This window comes from Lissotriton vulgaris, chromosome 4_1 (assembly GCF_964263255.1).
Source record: "Lissotriton vulgaris chromosome 4_1, aLisVul1.2, whole genome shotgun sequence".
Lineage (NCBI taxonomy): Eukaryota > Metazoa > Chordata > Amphibia > Caudata > Salamandridae > Lissotriton > Lissotriton vulgaris.
The window spans coordinates 554,616,189-554,636,711 of record NC_141691.1 but is presented as its reverse complement, the minus strand read 5'-3'; the positions used below and the strand labels follow the sequence as shown (position 1 = coordinate 554,636,711).

Here is a 20,523-nt window from a genome sequence, read left to right as displayed (position 1 = left end):
GTGGTTTGAATAAGCTGATTTAGGAATGCTGTCAATTTACTCTGTCTATTTTTTAGGTTTGTCTCTTCCTGAGTCCGTAAATCCTTTAGATATGCTTGTGCCTGGATTTCACTAGTAAAACTTCGAGTGACTATTAAAGATGATCTTTAGTCGTGCCGGGTTCTGTAGGTATACAGTAGCGCCAATCTGTTCAAAGGGCGTAAAGAGTTGTCTCATCCTCCATCTTTGTTCCACCGTTGCATGAGAGTAATCTGGTCTGCTGAAGAACATGAAGCCTTTATGCTCCCTTTTACTTGTGGGTCGTGCAAGATCGAAGATAGCTTCGCGTAAAAGAAAGTTTCCAAAGTATACCAGCATTGCTCTTGGATATTGTGCAAGTGTATGCGGTTGTTTTGGGAGGGTCAGAGGAAAACGGTGGGCACGCTGTACTTCTCTGTCCAATTCCCAAGCATTTAGTTCTGGGAATGATTCTTTAAGAAGAGATTTCATGTAGCCCCTTGGGTCATTACCCTCTGCTCCCTCAGGAATTCCGAGAAAGAGTAAATTATTACGGCTGTTTTCTTGGTCTTCGACCTTCAGCATAAAGTCTTTAACAATTCCCTCCTGCTCTTTTCCCTGTGTTTGCAGAGCGGAGACGTCTTTCTCAAGGTTCTCGGTGCGTAGTTCTACCGAATCCATTCTGTCCGAGATCTCCAGACAAGTGTGTCCCACTTTTTTGATTGCTCCTTGGAGTTTCTGGATGGCGACGTGGTTCTTCTTGTTATCAAGTTTAACGTGTTTTTGGAAATTCTTGATTGAGTTATCTTTACCCCTCTCTTTATCTTTATCGTCTTTGTTTTAGACCCCCTTGTTTCGGGCCGCCTCAGTGTGCTCTGTGCGCTCTGTGTATTTTGGGTGCCTTGGATGCCTTGTGGGTTCCCAAACACTACCTCGGCCGGACTGCCAACCAGCTCGCACCTGCCCCCCTCTCCCCTGCCATGCTTACTTGTGTTGGCTTCTGTGCTGGCTTCTGCCGTGATCCTTCTCCCCCTGGGTCAAGATCGCAGTCACGGTCATGAACAGCCTTCGCTTTTGTTTGCAACACAATTTGATACCTCTTAAAGTTCTTTGGCCACGTCCACAACCCCCTGCAAATCACTCGGACCACGATGCAGAGGAGCGTTTGTCTAGTGAAGCAGGTAGTAGAGCAGGCAGCATCGGCGGCCGACCGGCGTCTCCCTAGCAACGGAGTAACGCGGGCCGACAGAGGAGGGTTGAGCAGGCAGTCGAGCGGTCTGACTTGTGGATTTCCCTCGAGGCAGCAGCTGCAACAGCGGAGGTCGAGAGATCAATCACACATCCTTCGGTCGCCTTTCTTCTTCCAGAAGCGATGTGAACGGAGAGCATTCAGCCAGCAGAAAAAAAGATTTTCGCTGAGTGTCAGTTTCCCTTTGCAGTTCCCTTATCAGGCTGAACCAGACATCGGAGATGTGTTCGTGAAGCTGCAGCAGAGTCAGCAGAGTCGGAATCAGATCCCGAAACAGCAAGGCACTACGAGATCGTAGGGCATTGCCTGTGGTCCTTATTTCAATGTAAAGGTTATGTACGTGGTACCCCCACTGCTCAGCAATCGGCACATCTGTAAATACATTTTTCTAAATGTCTAATGTCTAAATGTTTATATCCAGAGCAGTTTCCATCAGCACGTATTCATATATCTGTAATTCATTTCCAGACGGATACAGAGCAATACAGGGGTCAGGGTTCATGGAGCAGTGCCTTTAGCTGCCGATCACACTGACGCCATCTTGCCTCAGTCAATCGCTCTCATGTTATAATGAAGAAAAAAGCAGTATGTAAAATAAACTTATGTGCCTAGGATCACACAATTTCGGACTAGTTTATGGATCAAGTACATTACAGTTAGGTTGAGTAGATTATTCAAGTTACTAAACCTGCAGGTCTGGTAAAACGGTTATGATTTTTCAAGGCCTGTATATGCAGCTCCATTTCATCACTTCCTGGGCTGTATGGAGTCAAAGCAGAGCTGCATAATGAAACCAAGTGGTAAGCGAGAGCACTGCTAAGAAAAATTTCTGGATCCAGTATTTGCAGTAGCCACCAGAATGTGTAAGTTATTAATCTCATCAGAGGGTGAATCTCATGACTGAATCTCAAGGATTGGTTTATCACCCATTAGGTATGTGTTGGGTTTGACTTTAATGTGGTAGAATGTTATCATTAAGATACTATGTAAAATGATTCTGTGGCCTAGGGACAGACAGTGGCCAAAGGACTGAGGTGACCCATCAGGGCTCGGTGAGAGGTGGCTGTGGCGCTGCAGTTGGGAGCAGAGGGTGCTCGCCCGCTCCCGGCCAGAACTTGGGACATTGCCGAGGCATTTTGGCCCACCGGGGAGGGGCACACCAGAGGGTGCATGCAGCAGCCCCTTGTTCCTGAGACCCTGGCCTGGCTGCAGGAGACGAGGAGTGGAACTGGTGGAGAGACCAAGAACCACGAATAATAAGGCCCGCACGACCTCTGCTGCGGCTCCTTTTGCATCCTTGGTGGCCGCTTCTCAATCTTGCAGCCCCAGGGCAGTTGACAGCCCATACTCCTGCATGCCTGACAGCAGGTACAGCTGTAGGCGGTTAGTACAGACTTCTCTCCTGCAGTGAGGCGTGTCCTGGCTGAACGTGTGATTGCGGAGGCTTCTGCTGACTGCAAAGCCCGGGGTCTTGGATGTCCATAGGGGTCTCCCTGATGTGTGCTGCTACATGACCGGGCCCCAAAGTTTTCCGCCTCCTGGCTTAAGAGGATCGGCTGCAGGGTTCCTCAGTACAGTGCCAGAATAACAAATAAAACCCAATTGGTTTTTGGTGGGGACCACGGCGAGTACCTGGCTGACCTGGGAGCCACGGTGGGGACTTTCTGAAAATAACTGTTGGGTGGCCTAGCTGAGAGTGGCTGGCTGTTCTCCCCAACACTAGTATCACAAACTTACATCCAGGATAGGAAAAGATAGGGGCTCGAAACCAGCATAGTCTAATAAGAATTATTCAATATACTGTTCAGGGTCTGGGACCCCAACAGATGTCAGAGGTGGGCTCTACTCCGGAGCAGGGGGCAGTCAGTGCGGAGATCCTAGAAGTAATACAGCCCATCAGGACTGCTCTAGAGGCCAAGATGGACATCATAGCTATAGGTGTTAATCATCTCCCCATGGATCTTCAGAAGGTGGCTGACCGTGTGGCTGGAGCTATAGATGATCTTACAACCTTAAAGGCCGAGGGTGGGTATTTGCGTACCATAGTGCCAGAGCTCAACTGCAATGCAGCGCAAATGGCAGATAGCATTGAGGATGCGGAGGGGTGTTTGTGACAAAATAATATCAGTCTTATAGGATTCCCAAAGCAAGCAGGTCAGTCAGTGTGCTGAGCTTTTTCTGGAAGAATGGATCCAAAAAAGGTACTTAAACCCAAACGCCTCTCAAAGTTTGCCACAACTGAACAGGCACACCGAGCTCTGGTGGCAATGCTTAAACAGGGTGCCCCTCCTCGGGCCATAATAGTCGCTCACTCAGCTATAGGGACAGATCCTGCAACAAGCCCGAGCTCATTGCCCAACGTGCCGTGAAAACAGCACAATACTTAATTACCCAGACTACACACGGAATGTCCAGGACCTACACAAAAACATTGTGTCAGTCAAGAAACTTCTTCGGGAATAGGACATCAAATATGGTCTCATGTATCCAGATAAACTACGAATGCAATACATTGGTAAGTCTTTTGAGACGCCTCAAGAGGTGGCTGACTGGTGCGACGCACTGGGCCTGACATGTGAGAGACAGACCTCGGAATAGCAGGAGCCGCCACGCCGAACTGTTTGCTGTTCCAACCGATTTAAAACGCAGCCAAGAGACTATTCCCAGACTTCTACAGAAAATGTTAGTGGACGTATACTGGTCTGCCCTGATGGGACCCTTCAGAACGAACCAGCTGAAACTGTCTCGCAAAATTCTTTCACTCACAAACAAACTGTTCCAGAACCGCTTAGTGAAAGAAAGCACAGATGCAGAATGATAAGGGGTGGTCTGGAAATAGTTACTGCATTGTTACAGATCTAAAGGTAACAACAAATTATTCTCTTTGAGCATACAGTGTATGGGCTATTGAGTGGACAGGTGGTGGAAGAGCAGCTAAGTATATTTTAAATGCCTATTTCCTCTCTACACTACTTATCCCACTAATAGTGTTTGCATTCTCTGACTCTCTGGGAAATGTCATTAATAGGAGTACCTGACGGTTTTTCTTAAGCGGGAGCGTCTGGGGGGTCACACTTGTGCTGAGTCTCAGAGAACATTAGTGGAGCTGTTGATTCGTGGGGGTGTATGAAACTTAGACAGTATATGCACCTAAGCTTGTTCATTGGGGTGGTGGGAAATGAATGTAGGGCGGGATTCGGGACCCTCCAGCCCGCAGGTTGAATCTGTTAGTTCTGCCTATGGGAGGGTATGGAGACTGAGTTGAGGAGAACGATATACACTTTGCAATGCTGGGGTTGTACAGGGAAGCTTCCATAGCTGGTAGCCAGGAAACGTTTAGCCCTAGATTTAGGAGGGATTTCCAATCAATAGGGTATGCAATCAAGCTATAGTATGGTAGGCAAAGGAACCAAATACAAATTCCTCAGTTGTAATGTGTGGGGTGGTTGTATCAAAGCTTTGAAGAAACGGTGGAAGGGCCAGATCTATTCAACATAATATTCGGGCTACGCCAGAGAAGTCCTGGTGTGGGTTGCCCTGGGGGTTCCCTTTCAGAAGGTGTTTGTGCACATACATACCGGCGGTCGATATGTAGTGCTGGTGGGGTCACTAAAAGGGCATGACCTGAGCTTCATTAGTGTGTATCCGCCCAATGTGGGTGATGATGGATTCTTTAGTGACATGCTTGCAGCGACTCACCCTTACCTAGATTCGGAAACAATAATGGCATACAACTTTAATTGTGTAATTGACGGAGACATGGATAGGTACCCGCCCCCCGCCCCCCCATGGGCCACAAAGCGGATGGCCCTTGCACAACTACAAACAGATATTTGTCTAGTAGATCTATGGAGATTACAACATCCACAAACACGCAGGTACTCATGCTATACCCCGGCAACACACACGCATAGTAGGTTGGATTATTTCTTTATTCAGCTAAATGCTTCCCGGCGGGTATTAGATGCATCATATCTGGGACGGTACATATCTGACCACTGCCCCTTCTGTTCAGAACTCACTACAACGCACACGGCCTAGGGTGCCGCTATGGTGACTTAGTGTGGAGGACCTCACTGGTCCAGTTTCAGGAGGCTATTGATCGTTATTTTGAAACTAATTGGAGGACCGCAGGCAGTAGGACCATTGAGTAAGATGCATTGAAGGTGCTCATTAGGGGGAGAATGCCTGGCTGGGGCAGGGGTGCCCATTGCCACCCCTGCTCTTCGCTATCGCCATGGAGCCATTGGCATGTCGCCTTTGATCCATCCTGCAAAACTGGTGTATCCAGGTCAGCTATGCTACTCACGTGGTCTCGCTATAAGCAGACAACGTCATGCTTTATGTGTGTCAGCCTGATATATCGGTTCTTATTTTGTTGAATGTTATGCAGGAATTTGATGAATATTGGGGCCTGAATATCAATAAAAACAAGTCGGCCCTGTTCCCGATGGGGTTGATGGCGAGCTGGTCTGCAGTACAGTTGCCAAAAACCGACAGACAATGGAAACTCAATACTGTCAAATACCTGGGTATTTATGTTGCACATGGCCTATGACTTGAATCTGGGAAGGGTCATAGGAAATCTGCAACCTTCAATTGATTTTTTGTGAATTCGCTGTCTCTCACGGGAAAGATAGCACTTTTTAAATTCATACTACTACCCAGGTGTTTGTAGGTGCTACAGGGTGCAATGCAAGAGGTCCCGCACCGGATTATTAAGGAGCAGGACAGTATTGATTCAGTTACTATGGGCGGGGAAGGCTGCAAAGTGGGCTTGGCAACTCTGAAACGGGAATGCGGCAAGGAGGTCTGGAGGTCCAGGATCTGGAGTTATATTACTTTGCAACCCATATCCAGATTTAGATTTGTGGATAGTGCGCCCTTTCGCCCAGATTGTGCAGACTAGGACAACTGATAAGTGGAGGGAGGGGAGGCTTTCTTATCCTTTCTGACTTGTATACTGGACCCGTTTCATTACGATGCAAGATGCCACTGGGGCGTTTAGACTGACAGGCAATTCTTGCAGTATGCAAAAACAGTGTCCACAGCTCGGCAACTAGAGGCGCTGTTCCCGAGGCCCCTAAACCCACATCCACCTTGCTCACTGTCCTCTCCCAGGCTGGAGGCTGCAAACACAACACACATATACTGGGCACTCCGGACGGACTGTCAAGTGGGGTCACTCAGGCTGGAAGAAACAAGGCAGCGGGCGTGTGATGACCCTCCACTTCTCGGTTCAAATGTGTACAATATAACTAAGTGTACTTGGCCTATTCATCTCCACAGCAACTAACTCCACGATAGCTGCCCTAGCAGGTCTTCCACGTGACCCAGGTGTGGTCAGGATGGGGCTGACTTCATTCATATAGTGTTACGCTGCTCTGCCATTGTAGTGTACTTGGCAGAATTCTTATCCTATATTAAGTCTGCCACAGGTTGGGAGGTTTCCAATACAATTAAACAATGTCTGCTGGGCCTGAACCCAGTTAATGCCAAACAGAAAATGAGCTGGAAATTTGTGCCTCTAGGCCTTGTGGTGGCCAAGAGGCATATCGCAATACTATGGTTCAGTCCATGTTCCCCCCTCAACGATACAGAACTGGATGAGGGACATGACTGAGCGGGCAGGAGCAGAGAAGGCACACACGAGATACACAAGGAGAGATAATAAGCTACCAAACGACTTGCTTTCTTGGGGGATGAAGACGCAGACACTGGCTGCCCTGTCTGAGAAGGATGTAGTGGAATGAGGGTTTCCTTCTCTGGCCGGGTGGGATTGCTGCAGTGCTGAGAGGGCATAGATGCAACACCGCAGCCCTAACCATATAGGATGGCTGTGGGATGTATACCCCATACTGTGAGACCTAGCTGAGGATCCAATCAGCTTATACTTCTGATTGTACATATTGTGACTGCTATTCACGTGGAAGCTACAGGCGGAAGGGAGTTGGAGGGGGAGTTCTTTTGGAAGTTATAGATGCATTGTAGAAGATATGTTATGCCTGCTCAGGTCTAAAGACGGTGGTCTGGAAAAGTAAATCTGTTCAAATGTGAATAGACATAATGCAAGCAGAATGTACTTGGATCAATATTCTGAAACCCACATGGATATGTGATGACTAACAAGTGCTGTTTCCTGCTCTGCTGAAACGATTTTATAAAGTCAAGATTAAAAAAAAGTAAGCCCAATAAAGAAAGGTAATGTGGGTCTGTGCATCTCCTCTGTTTTCATCCAACTTCAGTGCTGTTTTGACCAGAAGGTCACTGATCTCACTTTGACTGGGATCTGAAGAGCCAGAATCAATGTGAATTTGTTGATGTGTTGTCTCATCCGGAGTAACATGGTCATTTTGTTGAAGGTTAAGTAGGAGGAAGATCTGCAGGACATTGTGGTGGCATATTCTGCTGTGGAACGCTAAATATTGGGTGATGCTCAGGTTGACTAGGAGCACTAGGCTGTGGAAAAACTGGCTGTGGAGGCAGCTGAGAAGATATGCTTTGAGAAACTGCTGGTTGCGTGTTGTCGCCGGGAGAAGGCAGGCGGGTACAGAAGTTTTTCATTATGTGTTTCAAAGGATCTAGGACGTTTGCTGGTACTTGAAGCATAGGAGGATGTTGGAATGTGGGCTCACTATCATCTGAGACTTTATAAGTCTTTCCCTTCTTAGAGTCAAGTGGAATGTCTAGGTTACAAGGGCAAATAGCTTAATATTCATGCCCTTCTTCAAAACATGATTTGTCAGGATCTAAAATTGATTCCTCATGTTCACTGTCCAATCTGCACTGCCGTCACCCTTAAGGCCAAATGGAAGCTCCTCTAAACTTTTAAGCTCTTGTATTATCATGATTAGAGATATGTTCTGCATAAAAGATAAGCTGGAGGCCAGAAGGCTCTGTGGAACAAGTGGAACAGTAGCTGTCAACAGAGATATAGTTGCTATTGAAGGACAATAGAAAGTATGGTCCATGTCAAGGTCATTAACGATGTGGTATTTCTCAAGGGAGCCTTCATGTAAACCTTCTTGGACCCGATGGAAAGGCATGGTTCTCTGATGTTTGAAGGCACGTCAGCCATCTGAACCAAGTTCAGTAGCAGGAAATACTGGTGACCTTTCTGCAGATGATGGTGAGAGAGACCCAAAAGCACAGAGCTGCACAACAATAGAAGGTGAAATATATAGATCCGAAGAGATTAGCAGAGGTTATGGATTCCTGAGTCGGAGCTCTAAATCCCTGCATCTCACTGGCCAGTGTTCAGGTCACAATGATAGGGTGGCTAGATTGCATATAATCCTCAGCTGTTTTCAATACTATAAGTTATAAATGAGTGTAAAGCTACTACTGTGTTAACAACCACTACAGAGAATTCCCAGCCGGATGATGAATGTTTAAGCAAGTGAATTTATCAAAGACCCAAAAGTTTGCGAAAGGGCCATGACCCTGCATGATCACAAAATGTGCAATTTTGTATTACGAGAATGGCTACCCAAGCATATGGAGCACATACTGATATATAAAAATGGATCTGCAAAGTAAGTTTTGAAAAGGCTCAATTCTTCAATAACTGGGCCCCGGGAATCTCTTCAAAAAACTTAAGAACTTTCAATAAAGACTGCATTCATGGCTCTGTTATATTTTTATGTTACTAAGATCACACAGATTACAGTCGCTCAAAAGGGAACTAGAAAGACTGACTGATTTCCATAGCTCTCGGAACATTCAAAGGAGCAGCACTCGCAGGTGTAGCACAGCTACATCACTTTAACCCAGTTCATTGACCTTCACTGAATAAGGAATCAGAAGCACCAGCATAAATCTAGTGTTCAGTACTGTATAACTATCAAGAAAAGGAAAAAACAAAAGAGGAGGCACCCAGTAGGCTTTAACCCACAAGAAGGTCACTTATCTCAACCGATCCATCTCATATTTAGAACAGCCACAAAATTTAATACGCCTTCAATTGACTTCAATTTGCCATTTGTTTTTATACTGTGCCTATACAACAACAACAATTGCAATGTGTAAATAATTAAAGAAACGAAGTTAACTTCATGAGGAACGTCATATTTTTCTAGGGTTAGTTTATAATAATACACTTCTATTGCCAACTACGGTCTGTAGTTTTGGTTCCAACAAGACCCAGTGGATAAAGCTGGATGTGCACAGGCTCAGACAAGCGGCTTCTGAGCAGACATCTGAAGTAAGAGCAAACCCTCTCTCCTAGAGTCATTAATGTAAAATAATGCCCCACTCTCTTCAGAGTCTGTCACCCATTTCTCTGTATTTAATCACTGCTATTAACATTATAACTAAACAACTTACTTAAGAAGTTCATCTCTTTCAGTCTTGCGCGCAAAGACAATGTCACTGCATTTGTTTTGGAACTTCACCAAGATTTCAGTCAGTTCATTGTAAAACTATTGGCAAAATGAAAAGAACAACATTTAAACAATGCTTTCAGACTAATATAAAGTCACAATTTAATTTCATTTTAATATCCGACAAAAAAGCTTTAGTTATGTAAACAAGCAAACAAAATAACAATTCTGAATTGGTGGTTATGACCATATTAATTTTGGAGTACTGTCACTAATGGGCCTGAGGACAATACTAATTACCCTGTAGTAGTGCTTGTTAAACATGTGTGCTAATGACAAGGTGGCTGCCTTACAAATATCTGCTAGCAGTTTCTTCCCTAGGAAGGCCATGCTCGCTCTTTTTCTGCAGTTAAGTGCACTTTGAGTGCTGTGTAGTAGCAGATCTGAATACCTTAGACGATTGACCTAGCTATGCTTCCCTTGGAGATTAAATCTCCTTTCCGAGGCTTTTCAAAGGAGACAAAGAAGTGTTCCAATTTACTGAAAGGCTCAATCCTGTCAGTGTAGTACATTAGAGTTATTTTGCCATCTAATGTGTGAGTGCTCTTTCAGCAAAAGAATCTGGCTGTGGGAAGACAACTTTGAGTTCTATGGTTTGGTTAAGGTGGAAGGGAGATAACCATCTCAGGGAGGAACATAGGACTAATTCTATGAACAACCTTGTCATTGTGGACTTGGATGAAGGGTGAGTGCTTGCAGTTTTCGAATGCATTTAAGCAATGTCATGGACACAGGAGAGGAACTTAAGGGGGCATGAACACATAGGCTCAAACAGGGTTCCTATGAGCCTGTTGAGGACTGTCATTCCACATAGAATCAGGAGGCATTCTAGGGGTTTATCATCCCCTTGAGACCCTCAATGTAGGCCTGACAAAATTCGAAGAGGGACAGCCGCAGCTAAAAGAAGGTGAATAGAGGGTTAGGCAAGGCCTGTTTTCTGCAAGTGTACAAGGTAGGCAATCATTTCCTGAACAGTAGACTTTAAAGGGTCCAGGTTTTATGGAAATGCAGGGGTGACCAAACCTTTTCCATTTTGCAACGTAACAAGCCCACATTGTGAGCTATCAGGCTCTTTATTTAGATGGGCACATATTCCTTAAGAAGGTTAAAGGTACCCGAATTCTAGGACTTCCTATGCCACATCCTTTGGTTGAGAGTCCAAGATCTGGATGTTTCAATCAACCATGCCTGTGTATGAGAAGGTCTTGCCTGAGCAGCAGCCACGCATGGGAGTTGACAGACATCTGCAAGAAGGTGGAGTACAAGGGCTGTCTAGCCCTGTTCGGTGCTACTAGAATGTGGGCTAGTGGTGTTTACCCAAGTTTCTTGACCACAAAGGGACCCAGCAAGAGAGGAGGAAAAGAGTAAGCAAATATTCCTGATCAGATTATCCATAGTGCATTGCCCAAGGACAGTGGGTATGGGTACCAGGAGGCAAAGCATGAGCATTTTTTGGCACAGCAAAATAGGTCTATCTGTGGGGCACCTCAACGTTGGAAGTATGTTTGAAGGACTCTGGGTAGAGTTTCCACTCTTGGACTTGTTGAGGTTTCCTGTGAGCAGATCCGCAAAGTCGTTATTCACTCCCGTGAGATGGTCAGCCGGGAGGTAAGAGTTGTGGTAAAATGCGAATGGCCAATTCTGTTGGCCTAAGCCAAAAGTTGCAGGGAGTGTAAGCAGCCCTGCTTCTGATGGTACTACACTTTCTTGATGAGGACCACTCCGCCCAGAATAACTTGCAAAAAGGCCTTCGGAGCTAAGTAAATGACTCGCAGTTCAAAGTAGCTGATGTGGCGACTCTGTTGTTGAGTTGGTCACATTCTCTGGATAGTCATTGCGTGGAGATGCATTCCCCAGCCTGTGAAAGAGGTTTGTTGTAATGGTAACCCAGGGTACTTGGTCTCCTAAAGGCCTACCTGGCACCAAGTTGTTGTTGCTCCACCACTGCACAGAGTGGTGCATTATGGCCTGTACCAACACTAGATATGACCATTGACCCTCTGCTTGAGAACATTGAGCCGCAAGGCATTCTTGGATGGGGTACATGTGAAGTCCTGCATGAGGAACAATGGCGATGCAGGAGGACATCATTCAAAAAAGGCGCATGAGCGTCTGTACTGTGAGTGGATGATTCAGCTGAAAAAAAGCAAGCAGGTGCTGAAAAGCAGTGACCCTGTTGATTGGGGTAAGCTTTCAATGTGACATGGATTTTAAGAGGCTGCAGGTGGGAATTGGTCACATTTATGGTAAAGCCCAGACTGTGGAGAAGGGACACTGCTGTTTGAGTGTGGGCTAGACACTGTAGCTTGACCAGCCAACAATTGAGGTAGAGAAAAAAGTGAATGGCCTCCTTTCACAAATATCATTGCTAAGCACTTCATAAACATTGTAATCCCGGTAGGAAGTACTTTGAATTGGTAGATTTTTCCACTTGCCACAAAGGGAAGGTACTGTCAATGAGTAGGGTGGACAGAGATGTAGAAAATAGGCATCCTTGAGATCGAGTTTCATCATGAAATCACTCTGTTGAAGGAGGAGGTTGACATCCAGCAAAGTTTTCATGCTGAAATGTACTGACCGGATGTAACAGTTGAGGGGCCTAAGGTCGAGGATGTGCCCTGAGAGAGCTGTCACTTTTGGGGATGAGAATGTAGCGAGAGTACAGGCTGCTCCCTTGGTGATGAGTGGCAAGCTTCTATAGAGATTCCTTTTGTAGAAGGTCCTGCACATCTTGTTTTTTGTTCAGAGTGTGTATAGGGTGGGGGCGTGGCCTGACGCCGATGGAGACGGGAGCCTTAATCCGAGCTCCCGCCGGTGATCCCCTCTCCAGCACCATCCTGCCTGATAGAGGGGGACCCCAGGCCCGAAACCGGAGCATGTAGCGCCAGAACCGTTGGGGCATAAATGAGACAACCACCTGCTGCGAAACGCCCTAATAAAGACAGAAACTTAGAGTCGGACTGCGGAGCCAGGAGGCTGAGCAAGATGGCGGCCACGAAGCAATGGTAACCCTTGGCGCGCACCGTTTCGGCCGAAGACTGCGGACGATTGCTGAAGGGACTGCCAGACGGCTGAGCAGGGCAGAGAGAGAATAATGCCGACTGAATGAGCAGCAGAACCCACACATAAGGAAGGAGCGGTAAATGGACAGTAGCGGTGCCCAGGGCTGTGGGCCGGAGAGCACACGGCCAGGCAGACTAGTGGCCCGATCCAGAAGCGGACCCAGGGCACAGGCACCGACATAGGCAATGTCTGCATCATTGAAGTAACAGAGAGGACTGGGCACTAACAGAGCACTGCACATTAAAAAGGCTCTGAAAAGGAAGCTGGCGGCGGAGCTGCAAGATTACCCAAAATGGTGGCCGCAAATGAATAGCGGCGATGGGCACCCCCCGTGGCGGTGGAAGGCTGCGAAGAGTTGTGGGGTACTGCTGGACGGCCGTGCGCGCGTGGTGGCGAGTGACCAGCCCACCTAAAGGCTCTGAAAAGGAAGCAGGCGGCGGAGCTGCGAGACCACTCAAAATGGCGGCCGGGACTTAATCACGGCGCTAGGCACACCCCGTAGCGGTGGCAGACCGCGGACAGTTTGGGGGTACTGCTGGACAGCCGCACATAACGGTGAATGACCAGAGCTCACGAGTTGAACCGCGGAACCCAGGTGAAAATGGCAGCCACGACTTCATAACTGGCGCCACTATAAACTGTGACCGCCAGGAGGAGGCAGGTCCCAGCTGTAGTAGATCCTGAGGAGAAAGCAAAGTCCGAATAACACAACCCCGAGAACACTTTGGGCCCGAGTCACTGAGGAGGAGATATCAGCAAGTCGGCAGGGCACTGCCGGGCGGCACAAGAGAGGTGAGGGTACGGAGCCGACACCTAACTGATACATAGTGGCGGAGCTCACAGTAACGAACGTGGGAGCCAGGGACAGCAAGGGAGGCGCACCGAGCTCAGGGCTGACCGCCAACCCACCGCAGGCCCATCCCATTGATCGTCGCATTAGGGGCAGTGAGTACCCACTTCGACAGCACCATGGGTCGGATAACCAAGAAATGCGATACCTAGCATCAGGAGTCAGTGAGTGATGAAAATGGGGAGTCACGCTCACGCACGGGGACCAGAAATGAAGGGGCGACATCCCAAGGGCAGTGAAGACCAAGATCGACACAATCAGAGAGGACCTGGCCCTACTACAAGCGGACCACAGAAAATTGACTGACCGGGTTGCGGCCGTAGAGGAGGAGGTAGAAAGCCTGAGGCCACCGGTAACTGCGACTGCGCGCAAAGTCATGGACATAGAAAAAGAGTCCTGGCGCTCGAACAGCGTACATTGGACGTCGAAAACAGGGCCCGCCGAAATAACATTAGGGTCAGTGGCCTACCTGAAAAAGTTAAAGGGAACGACATGGTGGCATACCTTGAGCCCTGGCTCCGCACAGCCGTGGCGGAAGAGGGCCTGTCAACGTTCTTTGCTTAGAACGGGCCCACAGAGTTCCCGCTCTGGCGCCGCAGCCTGGCAGGCCGCCGTGGCCGGTGGTGGCCCACCTCCTCTTCTATAAAGACAGAGACCATGTGCTAAGCCATGCGCGCCTCAAAGGACAACTCAAAGTGGACAACAGCGTTGTTTGGATTTTCCTGATTTTTCCCAGGAGGTGCAACAACAGCGAGCGTCATTTATCATGGTCAAAAGGAAACTGCGCCAAATGAAGGTCTCCTGCTCCATGGTATTCCCAGCCAGGCTCCCTATAGTGCGATCAGGGGGGACTACATTCTTCACTACTCCCCAGGATGTTTGGGACTGGATTGAGTAGCAAGCTCCCCGAGGTTAGCGACGGGAAGACAAACACCCAGTTGAAAAGGAACTTAAACGCTCTCCTAGCAGAGGGGCTACCTCAAAGGGCCATCCGACGATGGAGGAAACACATCGGGACAGAGCAAGCGATATCGCAACGGAGGCTTCACTGAGCACGGGGGCACCCGGGTTGCTCCCGTGCATTCCAGAGAGGAACAGAGAGACTCGGACTCTGAGACCAGCTCGAGTTTGGTGGGAGATGTCAGCCAAGCCTTACCGCTCCTAACTCCCACATCAGCAGAAGACCTGATGTGAGGCAGATCGAGCAAGCAAGTACAACCAGGACTATATTGTGGAGAGCGTTGGGCCCTGTGGGGCGAGGGACATAGAGGAATACCTGGCAGACCTACTGATACAAGCCCTGACAGACGAAGACTCAGAACTCCTAGGAGCCGAAATCTCGGACCGTGAAATTCGGGTAGCTATTAAGGCACTGGCAAGAGGGAAAACACCAGGCACGGGCAGGCTCCCCAAGGAGTTCTATGCTGCATACGAGGATGAACTGACCCTCAGGCTGGCCGAGATGTACGCAGAGGCGAAGGAGATGGGCCACTTGCCAGGCACGGCTAGGGAAGCGGTCGTAATACCGCTGTTGAAGCCCGACAAGTCTCCCTTGGAGTGGGAGGCATACAGGCCATTGTCGATGCTCAATCTCGACTTTAAGATCCTAAATAAAATACTAGCGACGCACCTACTCCCCTACATGACGCCTCTGGTACACCAAGACCAGGCAGGCTTTATCCCTCGCCGGAACACAACCCTAAACATCCGCCAATTACTGTCCATCATCGAACTAGGGACGACGGTAGAGCAGAGAGGGACGGTGTTCGCCATTGACATGGAGAAGGCATTTGATAGCCTTGAATGGGGGTTCTTGCATGCAGTACTAAACAAAATGGGCATAGGGCTGGGATTCATACGGTGGGTGCAGTTACTATATACTGACCTGGTGGCGAGGGTCCACACTGGACACACAATATCTGAGCAGTACTGGGTAGAGAGGGGGACACGCCAGGAGTGTCCACTCTCCCACTACTGTTCACTTTGGCAGTCGAGCCATTATCCTGTATAGCGAGATCTGGAGCGGCGTATTGGGGGATCCAGGTGGGGGAGCTAGGGCACCAAATAGCGCTGTATGTGGACGACCTTCTATTCCTAAACAATGCAGAGGACGATCTGCCTGGAGCAAAGGCTATTGTGGGGGCGCTTTGGCTCCTTGTTGGGGCTGCCTGTGAACTGGCTGAAGTCCAAAGTATTTCGCTTGGTATGGGATGCAAGGCCCACCCTGAACTTGGGGAACCTGCAGTGGGAAGCCCGCTGCTTCCGCTATTTAGGAGTCCCCATTTTCCACTCTATGGAGGATGTGAAGGAAGGCAATGTAGGGAGAGCGCTCCGATCACTAGACACTAAGGCTTTCTAGGGAGACTCCCCCTCTCGGTTATGGGTCGCATCTCACTACTTAAAATGGTGGCTCTTCCTCTGCTGCTTTACTTCTCTGTAACACTCCTGATTTGGATATCAGCGGCCTGGTTCAGAGAGCCGGACTCCTACTAGTCGGCCTCCATATGTGGGGGCAGGACGCAGACGGGTAGCCCTTAATACGTTAAAGCGGCCCAGATTGGGAGGAGGCATGTCGATGCCTGACATGGAGGCCTACTACTTGACATGACAACTACAGAGGTTTACACAGTGGGTGGCGGGAAGCAGGGAACCGGACAGGGAGGTGCCTCCTTTCGCCCCGGACAGGACCGCTGTGTTCCGAACCCTGCTAAGGACGGTCAGGCCCCAACAGATCTACAGCAATGAACAAAGTGTGATAAATCGTTGCTGGGGCAGATGCCTGCAGAAAACCGGAACACGGCGCCCATATTCCCAGAGATGGTGCTGCTGCTGTTGTAAGCCCTTCCCCATGTAGGACAGTGGCAGGGACTGGACGATTGGGTTGAAGCAGGAGTGACAAAGGTTGGGGATCTTTTCCGGGACGGGGAGCTTCTCTTTTTTGAGGACGTCAGCGCTGACTGGGACATACCACAGGGGCATTTCCTACTATATGGGACGGTCACGGGATCGATGAGACAACACTGGGGAGCGGGGACGATGGAACCGCCACGACACAACACATGCGAATACATAAGCTTGGCGGGTGGGACCCTCAAAGGAGGTGGCTTGCCTTTATAGAGCCATATGGCGAGACTCCATAAAACCGCTGGATAGACTATGAATGAATGAATGAATGAATGAATGAATGAATGAATGGAATCTTGTAATGCGCAACTTAGCCCAAGGGCATCAAGGCGCCTGAAAGATCGTACAACTTGTAAATTTTCTAGTGCAGAACTACGGGTACGCCTCTACAAAGAGCCAGGTTTTTAGTGCTTTACGAAAGAGCATAATAGAGGGTTGTCCAGCCAAATCAGGGGAAAGAGTGTTCCACAGCCTCGGGGACAGGGAAGAAAAGGCTCTCCCTCCCCACCTCACTTTGTGAAAGCGAGGGATTACCAGAAGATTTTACTGGAAGAGCGAAGAGTTCTACAGGGAGAGTAGGCATGTAAAAGGGACCTAATGCCCTCTGAGCCTGAGCCATACAGGGCCCCATGGACAAGAAACAGGATCTTAAACGAGACCCACCCTGGATGGGAAGCCAGTGTAGATTCTTCCTGGCTAAAGAGGCTGAGGAGAATCTAGGAAGATTAAGAACCATTCTGGCCGCCGCATTTTGTACAATCTGTAAGCGCTGAATGAGGTTCTTATTAATGCCTGAGTAAAGTGCATTACAATAATCAAGTCTCGAGGAGACAACAGCAACAGTGACTTGCTTCCGAGCTTCAGGAGAGAGGTAATGAGCGATCTTTCTCAAAATCCTGATGATACTACAGCAGGTGGAAACCGTCCTACTGACCTGACGATCGAAGGAGAGGGAGGTATCTATCAGCACACCCAGGTTCCTAGCAGATTGAGAAGGAAGGGGACAAGCCCCAAGGGAAGATGGCCACCAGTCACTCGACCAGATATCCTGGTCGCCCCCAAAAATTAGAACTTCGGTCTTCTCTCCGTTTAGCTTCAAGGAATTCTGGATCATCCATTGGGAGACTGCATCCATACAATTCCTGAAGTTAAGAGCGGAGGAACTCACCGAATGGGAGAGGGAGACCATGATCTGGGTGTCATCGGCGTATGACAGTACCTCCAACCCAAAAGATCTTACTAACCTGGCGAGTGGGGGCCACATAAATGTTAACAAGAGTGGGGCTCAGGGAAGATCCCTGGGGGACCCCAAACTGGACGGGTTTGGAAGGGGAAAGGAATTCACCCAGCTTCACCCTCTGTTCTCTTTGATTGAGAAAGGAGGTCAGGAGGCTCAGAGCTGCTCCTCCGACACCAATCTCCCTGAGACGAGTGACCAGGACAGAGGGAGACAAGGTGTCGAAGGCTGCCGTAAGGTCGAGCAGGACCAAGAGGGTAGTCTGGCCCGTGTCGACCTTCGAACGGATGTTATTGATGACCACCGTAAGGGCAGACTCAGTGCTGTGAGTTCTACGAAAACCGTGTTGAGATGAATCCAGCAGGCTGGAGTCATCCAAAAAGGAGCTTAGGTGGAAGGTAAGGTGTGACTCCAGTATCTTTGCTGGTGCGGGTAGCAAAGATATAGGGCTAAAGTTCTTCATCACCCCAGGGTCCAACGAGGCCTAGGACACAAATGGGGGGGGGACGACATTGACAGGCCACTAGATGACAAGGACGGAGACAATATTTTAGAACGAACTGCCAAAGTATCTCGAAACGCCCGGTTTAGCCTGATCAGCTTCTATATGGGTGTGGCAAGACACTGTTTAGAGGTGGCAGCTCCCTTGCTGGAGCCACCTCTGCCCCTAACCTGCAAGAGCTACTATTGTACCCCCATCCAGCTGGCTGGTTGTAAGCCTGCTGCCACCTCTGGTATTAACGCGAATGCACGGGTGAGGTGGTCTTAGCTCCCCTTCTGGACAGCTGCTTATGAAATGAGTCCCAGTAAGGAGTGGTTTGAAGCTCTGCCATGGACTTAGCTGTCCCTGTATCCTTTTAGATTTTTTCCAGCATCCCATCACTTGAGGGCTGATAAGGTGCACCACCATCGAAAGGTATGTTGAGGAGATGTTGCTGGTCTTTGGGCTTGAACCCAGAGATACTGACCAAAAACATGGCATCCGATTTCAACAATGGTATTGATGACCCTTAAGGCAGTGTCTGCGACATCCTACGTTCAGCAGATGCTGGTGTTGGAGATGACTTTGTCCTCAGACACCGTCTTCCCCACACTTCCTGTACTGCTCTGTGTGTTAGCTTCTGCATCTCCTCCAACCATGACCTTTCATACCGTGACAGGAGTGCCACCAAATTAGCTATCTGCCAATGGATCACTGCTCTAACTGCCACCATCTTGCGCACTGCAGCTATCTTTTTGCTCTCCTTGCCTGGAGGAGGAGCATTGCAGGTAACTTGAAGGCTTAGGCAGAGGTGCACTTTCAGGCATTGTGCACCTACCACTTAATATATGCTGGGTCGCTAGGTGAGGGTTAGTTTTCCTTTTCGACCCGCAAAATGACTACTCCTGTCAGGCTGCTTAAAATTATAAAGAGCAGATTTTAACATGCCCATCATCATGAAGGTGTATTGGAAATTATGCTTAGATTGGGAGAGTATCTCGGGAAGAAATTAATCCTCCTCCTGGGAGACATGCATGTCAACCTTGTGAAAGGCTTCTGCCCACTGAATGACCCCATGGTAGGCCAGGCTGTGGTGTAATCAGCAGAGCATGAGACCCTGACTGGGTAATGTTCTAGTTCATGGTCACCTGGGCTTCCACGCTGCAGTCATCCCAGGATTCGTCAGTGGGGCTTTCACCTGACGGCTGGTCACAAAGGACAAACTGGCAATAAGGGCTGCCGGGCTTGAAATATGAAAGAGGGTACCCTTCTGGTGACTCTAGTGGAGGTCTGTGGGGAGGTATGCATGCGCATGGTGTACGTGGGAGAGGAGGTGGAGGTGGGTTGTATGGCAGAGGAAGAGGACTTGTAGTTCTGTCCTTGTGTTTCTTTGGTGCGGACTCTGTATAAAAAAGCCTGAAAGAAGGTTCAGTCTTGAAGCCAATAGTAGAAGTGGTTTCACTGTGATTTTGCCTGTGACTGGGTGGATGGACAGGCACTTTTGTTTGGTATCCAGTTCCTGATGGAGCCTCTTCATGATCAGGACTCAACTTCATCGTCTCCAGGCATTGATGGACATCTGAAAGTAGGCTTCACCCTTGGCTTAAGCATCAAGGAGAGACTTGAAATTTGAGGCAGGTTTTGGCACAGACGGGGTCTTGTGCAGTGACGTAGTTGGAGACTTTGGTGTCGGCTTTGGATGGGACCTGCTATGTTCGGCTCCCTTGGCGCAGCTCGGGCTCAATGGCTGCTGAAGGTGGACGGCCTTGGCTGGAGGCTTGCCTGACACCAAAGCTTTATGCCGATGGGGACTAGAGCCTGATGGTGGCAGGAGCCCTCAGCTTGTTTTTTCTGGTCATCCGTGCTCCCTCAGTAGCAGTGTTCTACCTTGGTTTTGGACTACTTTTGTAGCCCCAGCTTGGTTATATGGGCCTAAGAGGCCAAAAGTATACTCACAGCTCTTTGGTTAGTCTTTCTGAGAGGCCTGGTCTCTTGCGCAAGATTGAGATACTCCATCTGCTTGTCTACTTAATTACAGTTTTTGGACGAGGTGTCGGTTTCACAGCTTGGACACCAGATGGGTGGGGTTCTTCCTATTCTTCGGTGCGAAAGTGATCTTTTTCACCAAAGAAGTACAGGGTGTCTAACATACCTGCTGATGCATCCTCTTGTGTGCCCAGAGCTGCTCCATCAAAACAGAAGGCGAGGCATGAAAGATAGGTGGTGTCTGAGTGGTTGGCGAACAGGCACAGATTGCACACCTTGTGATGGTCTGCCAAAGGAAATTTCGAGAGGCAGCAGGGGCAGTTCTCGAAGGATATCCATTTCATCATAGAAGAAGAATTCTCTAGTGAGGCAGTG

At 48.8% G+C, this 20,523-nt stretch overlaps 1 protein-coding gene across 2 annotated transcripts in view; it reads right to left on the bottom strand.

The window, feature by feature from the left end:
* PDCD6IP (programmed cell death 6 interacting protein) overlaps positions 1–20,523 on the bottom strand; it is a 500,749-nt gene that overhangs the window by 138,228 nt on the left and 341,998 nt on the right. For both annotated transcript variants that reach the window (XM_086964745.1, XM_086964744.1), the window contains exon 15: positions 9,572–9,666. In XM_086964745.1, coding sequence (XP_086820871.1) covers positions 9,572–9,666 — 95 coding nt within the window. The remainder of the gene's footprint in view (positions 1–9,571; positions 9,667–20,523) is intronic.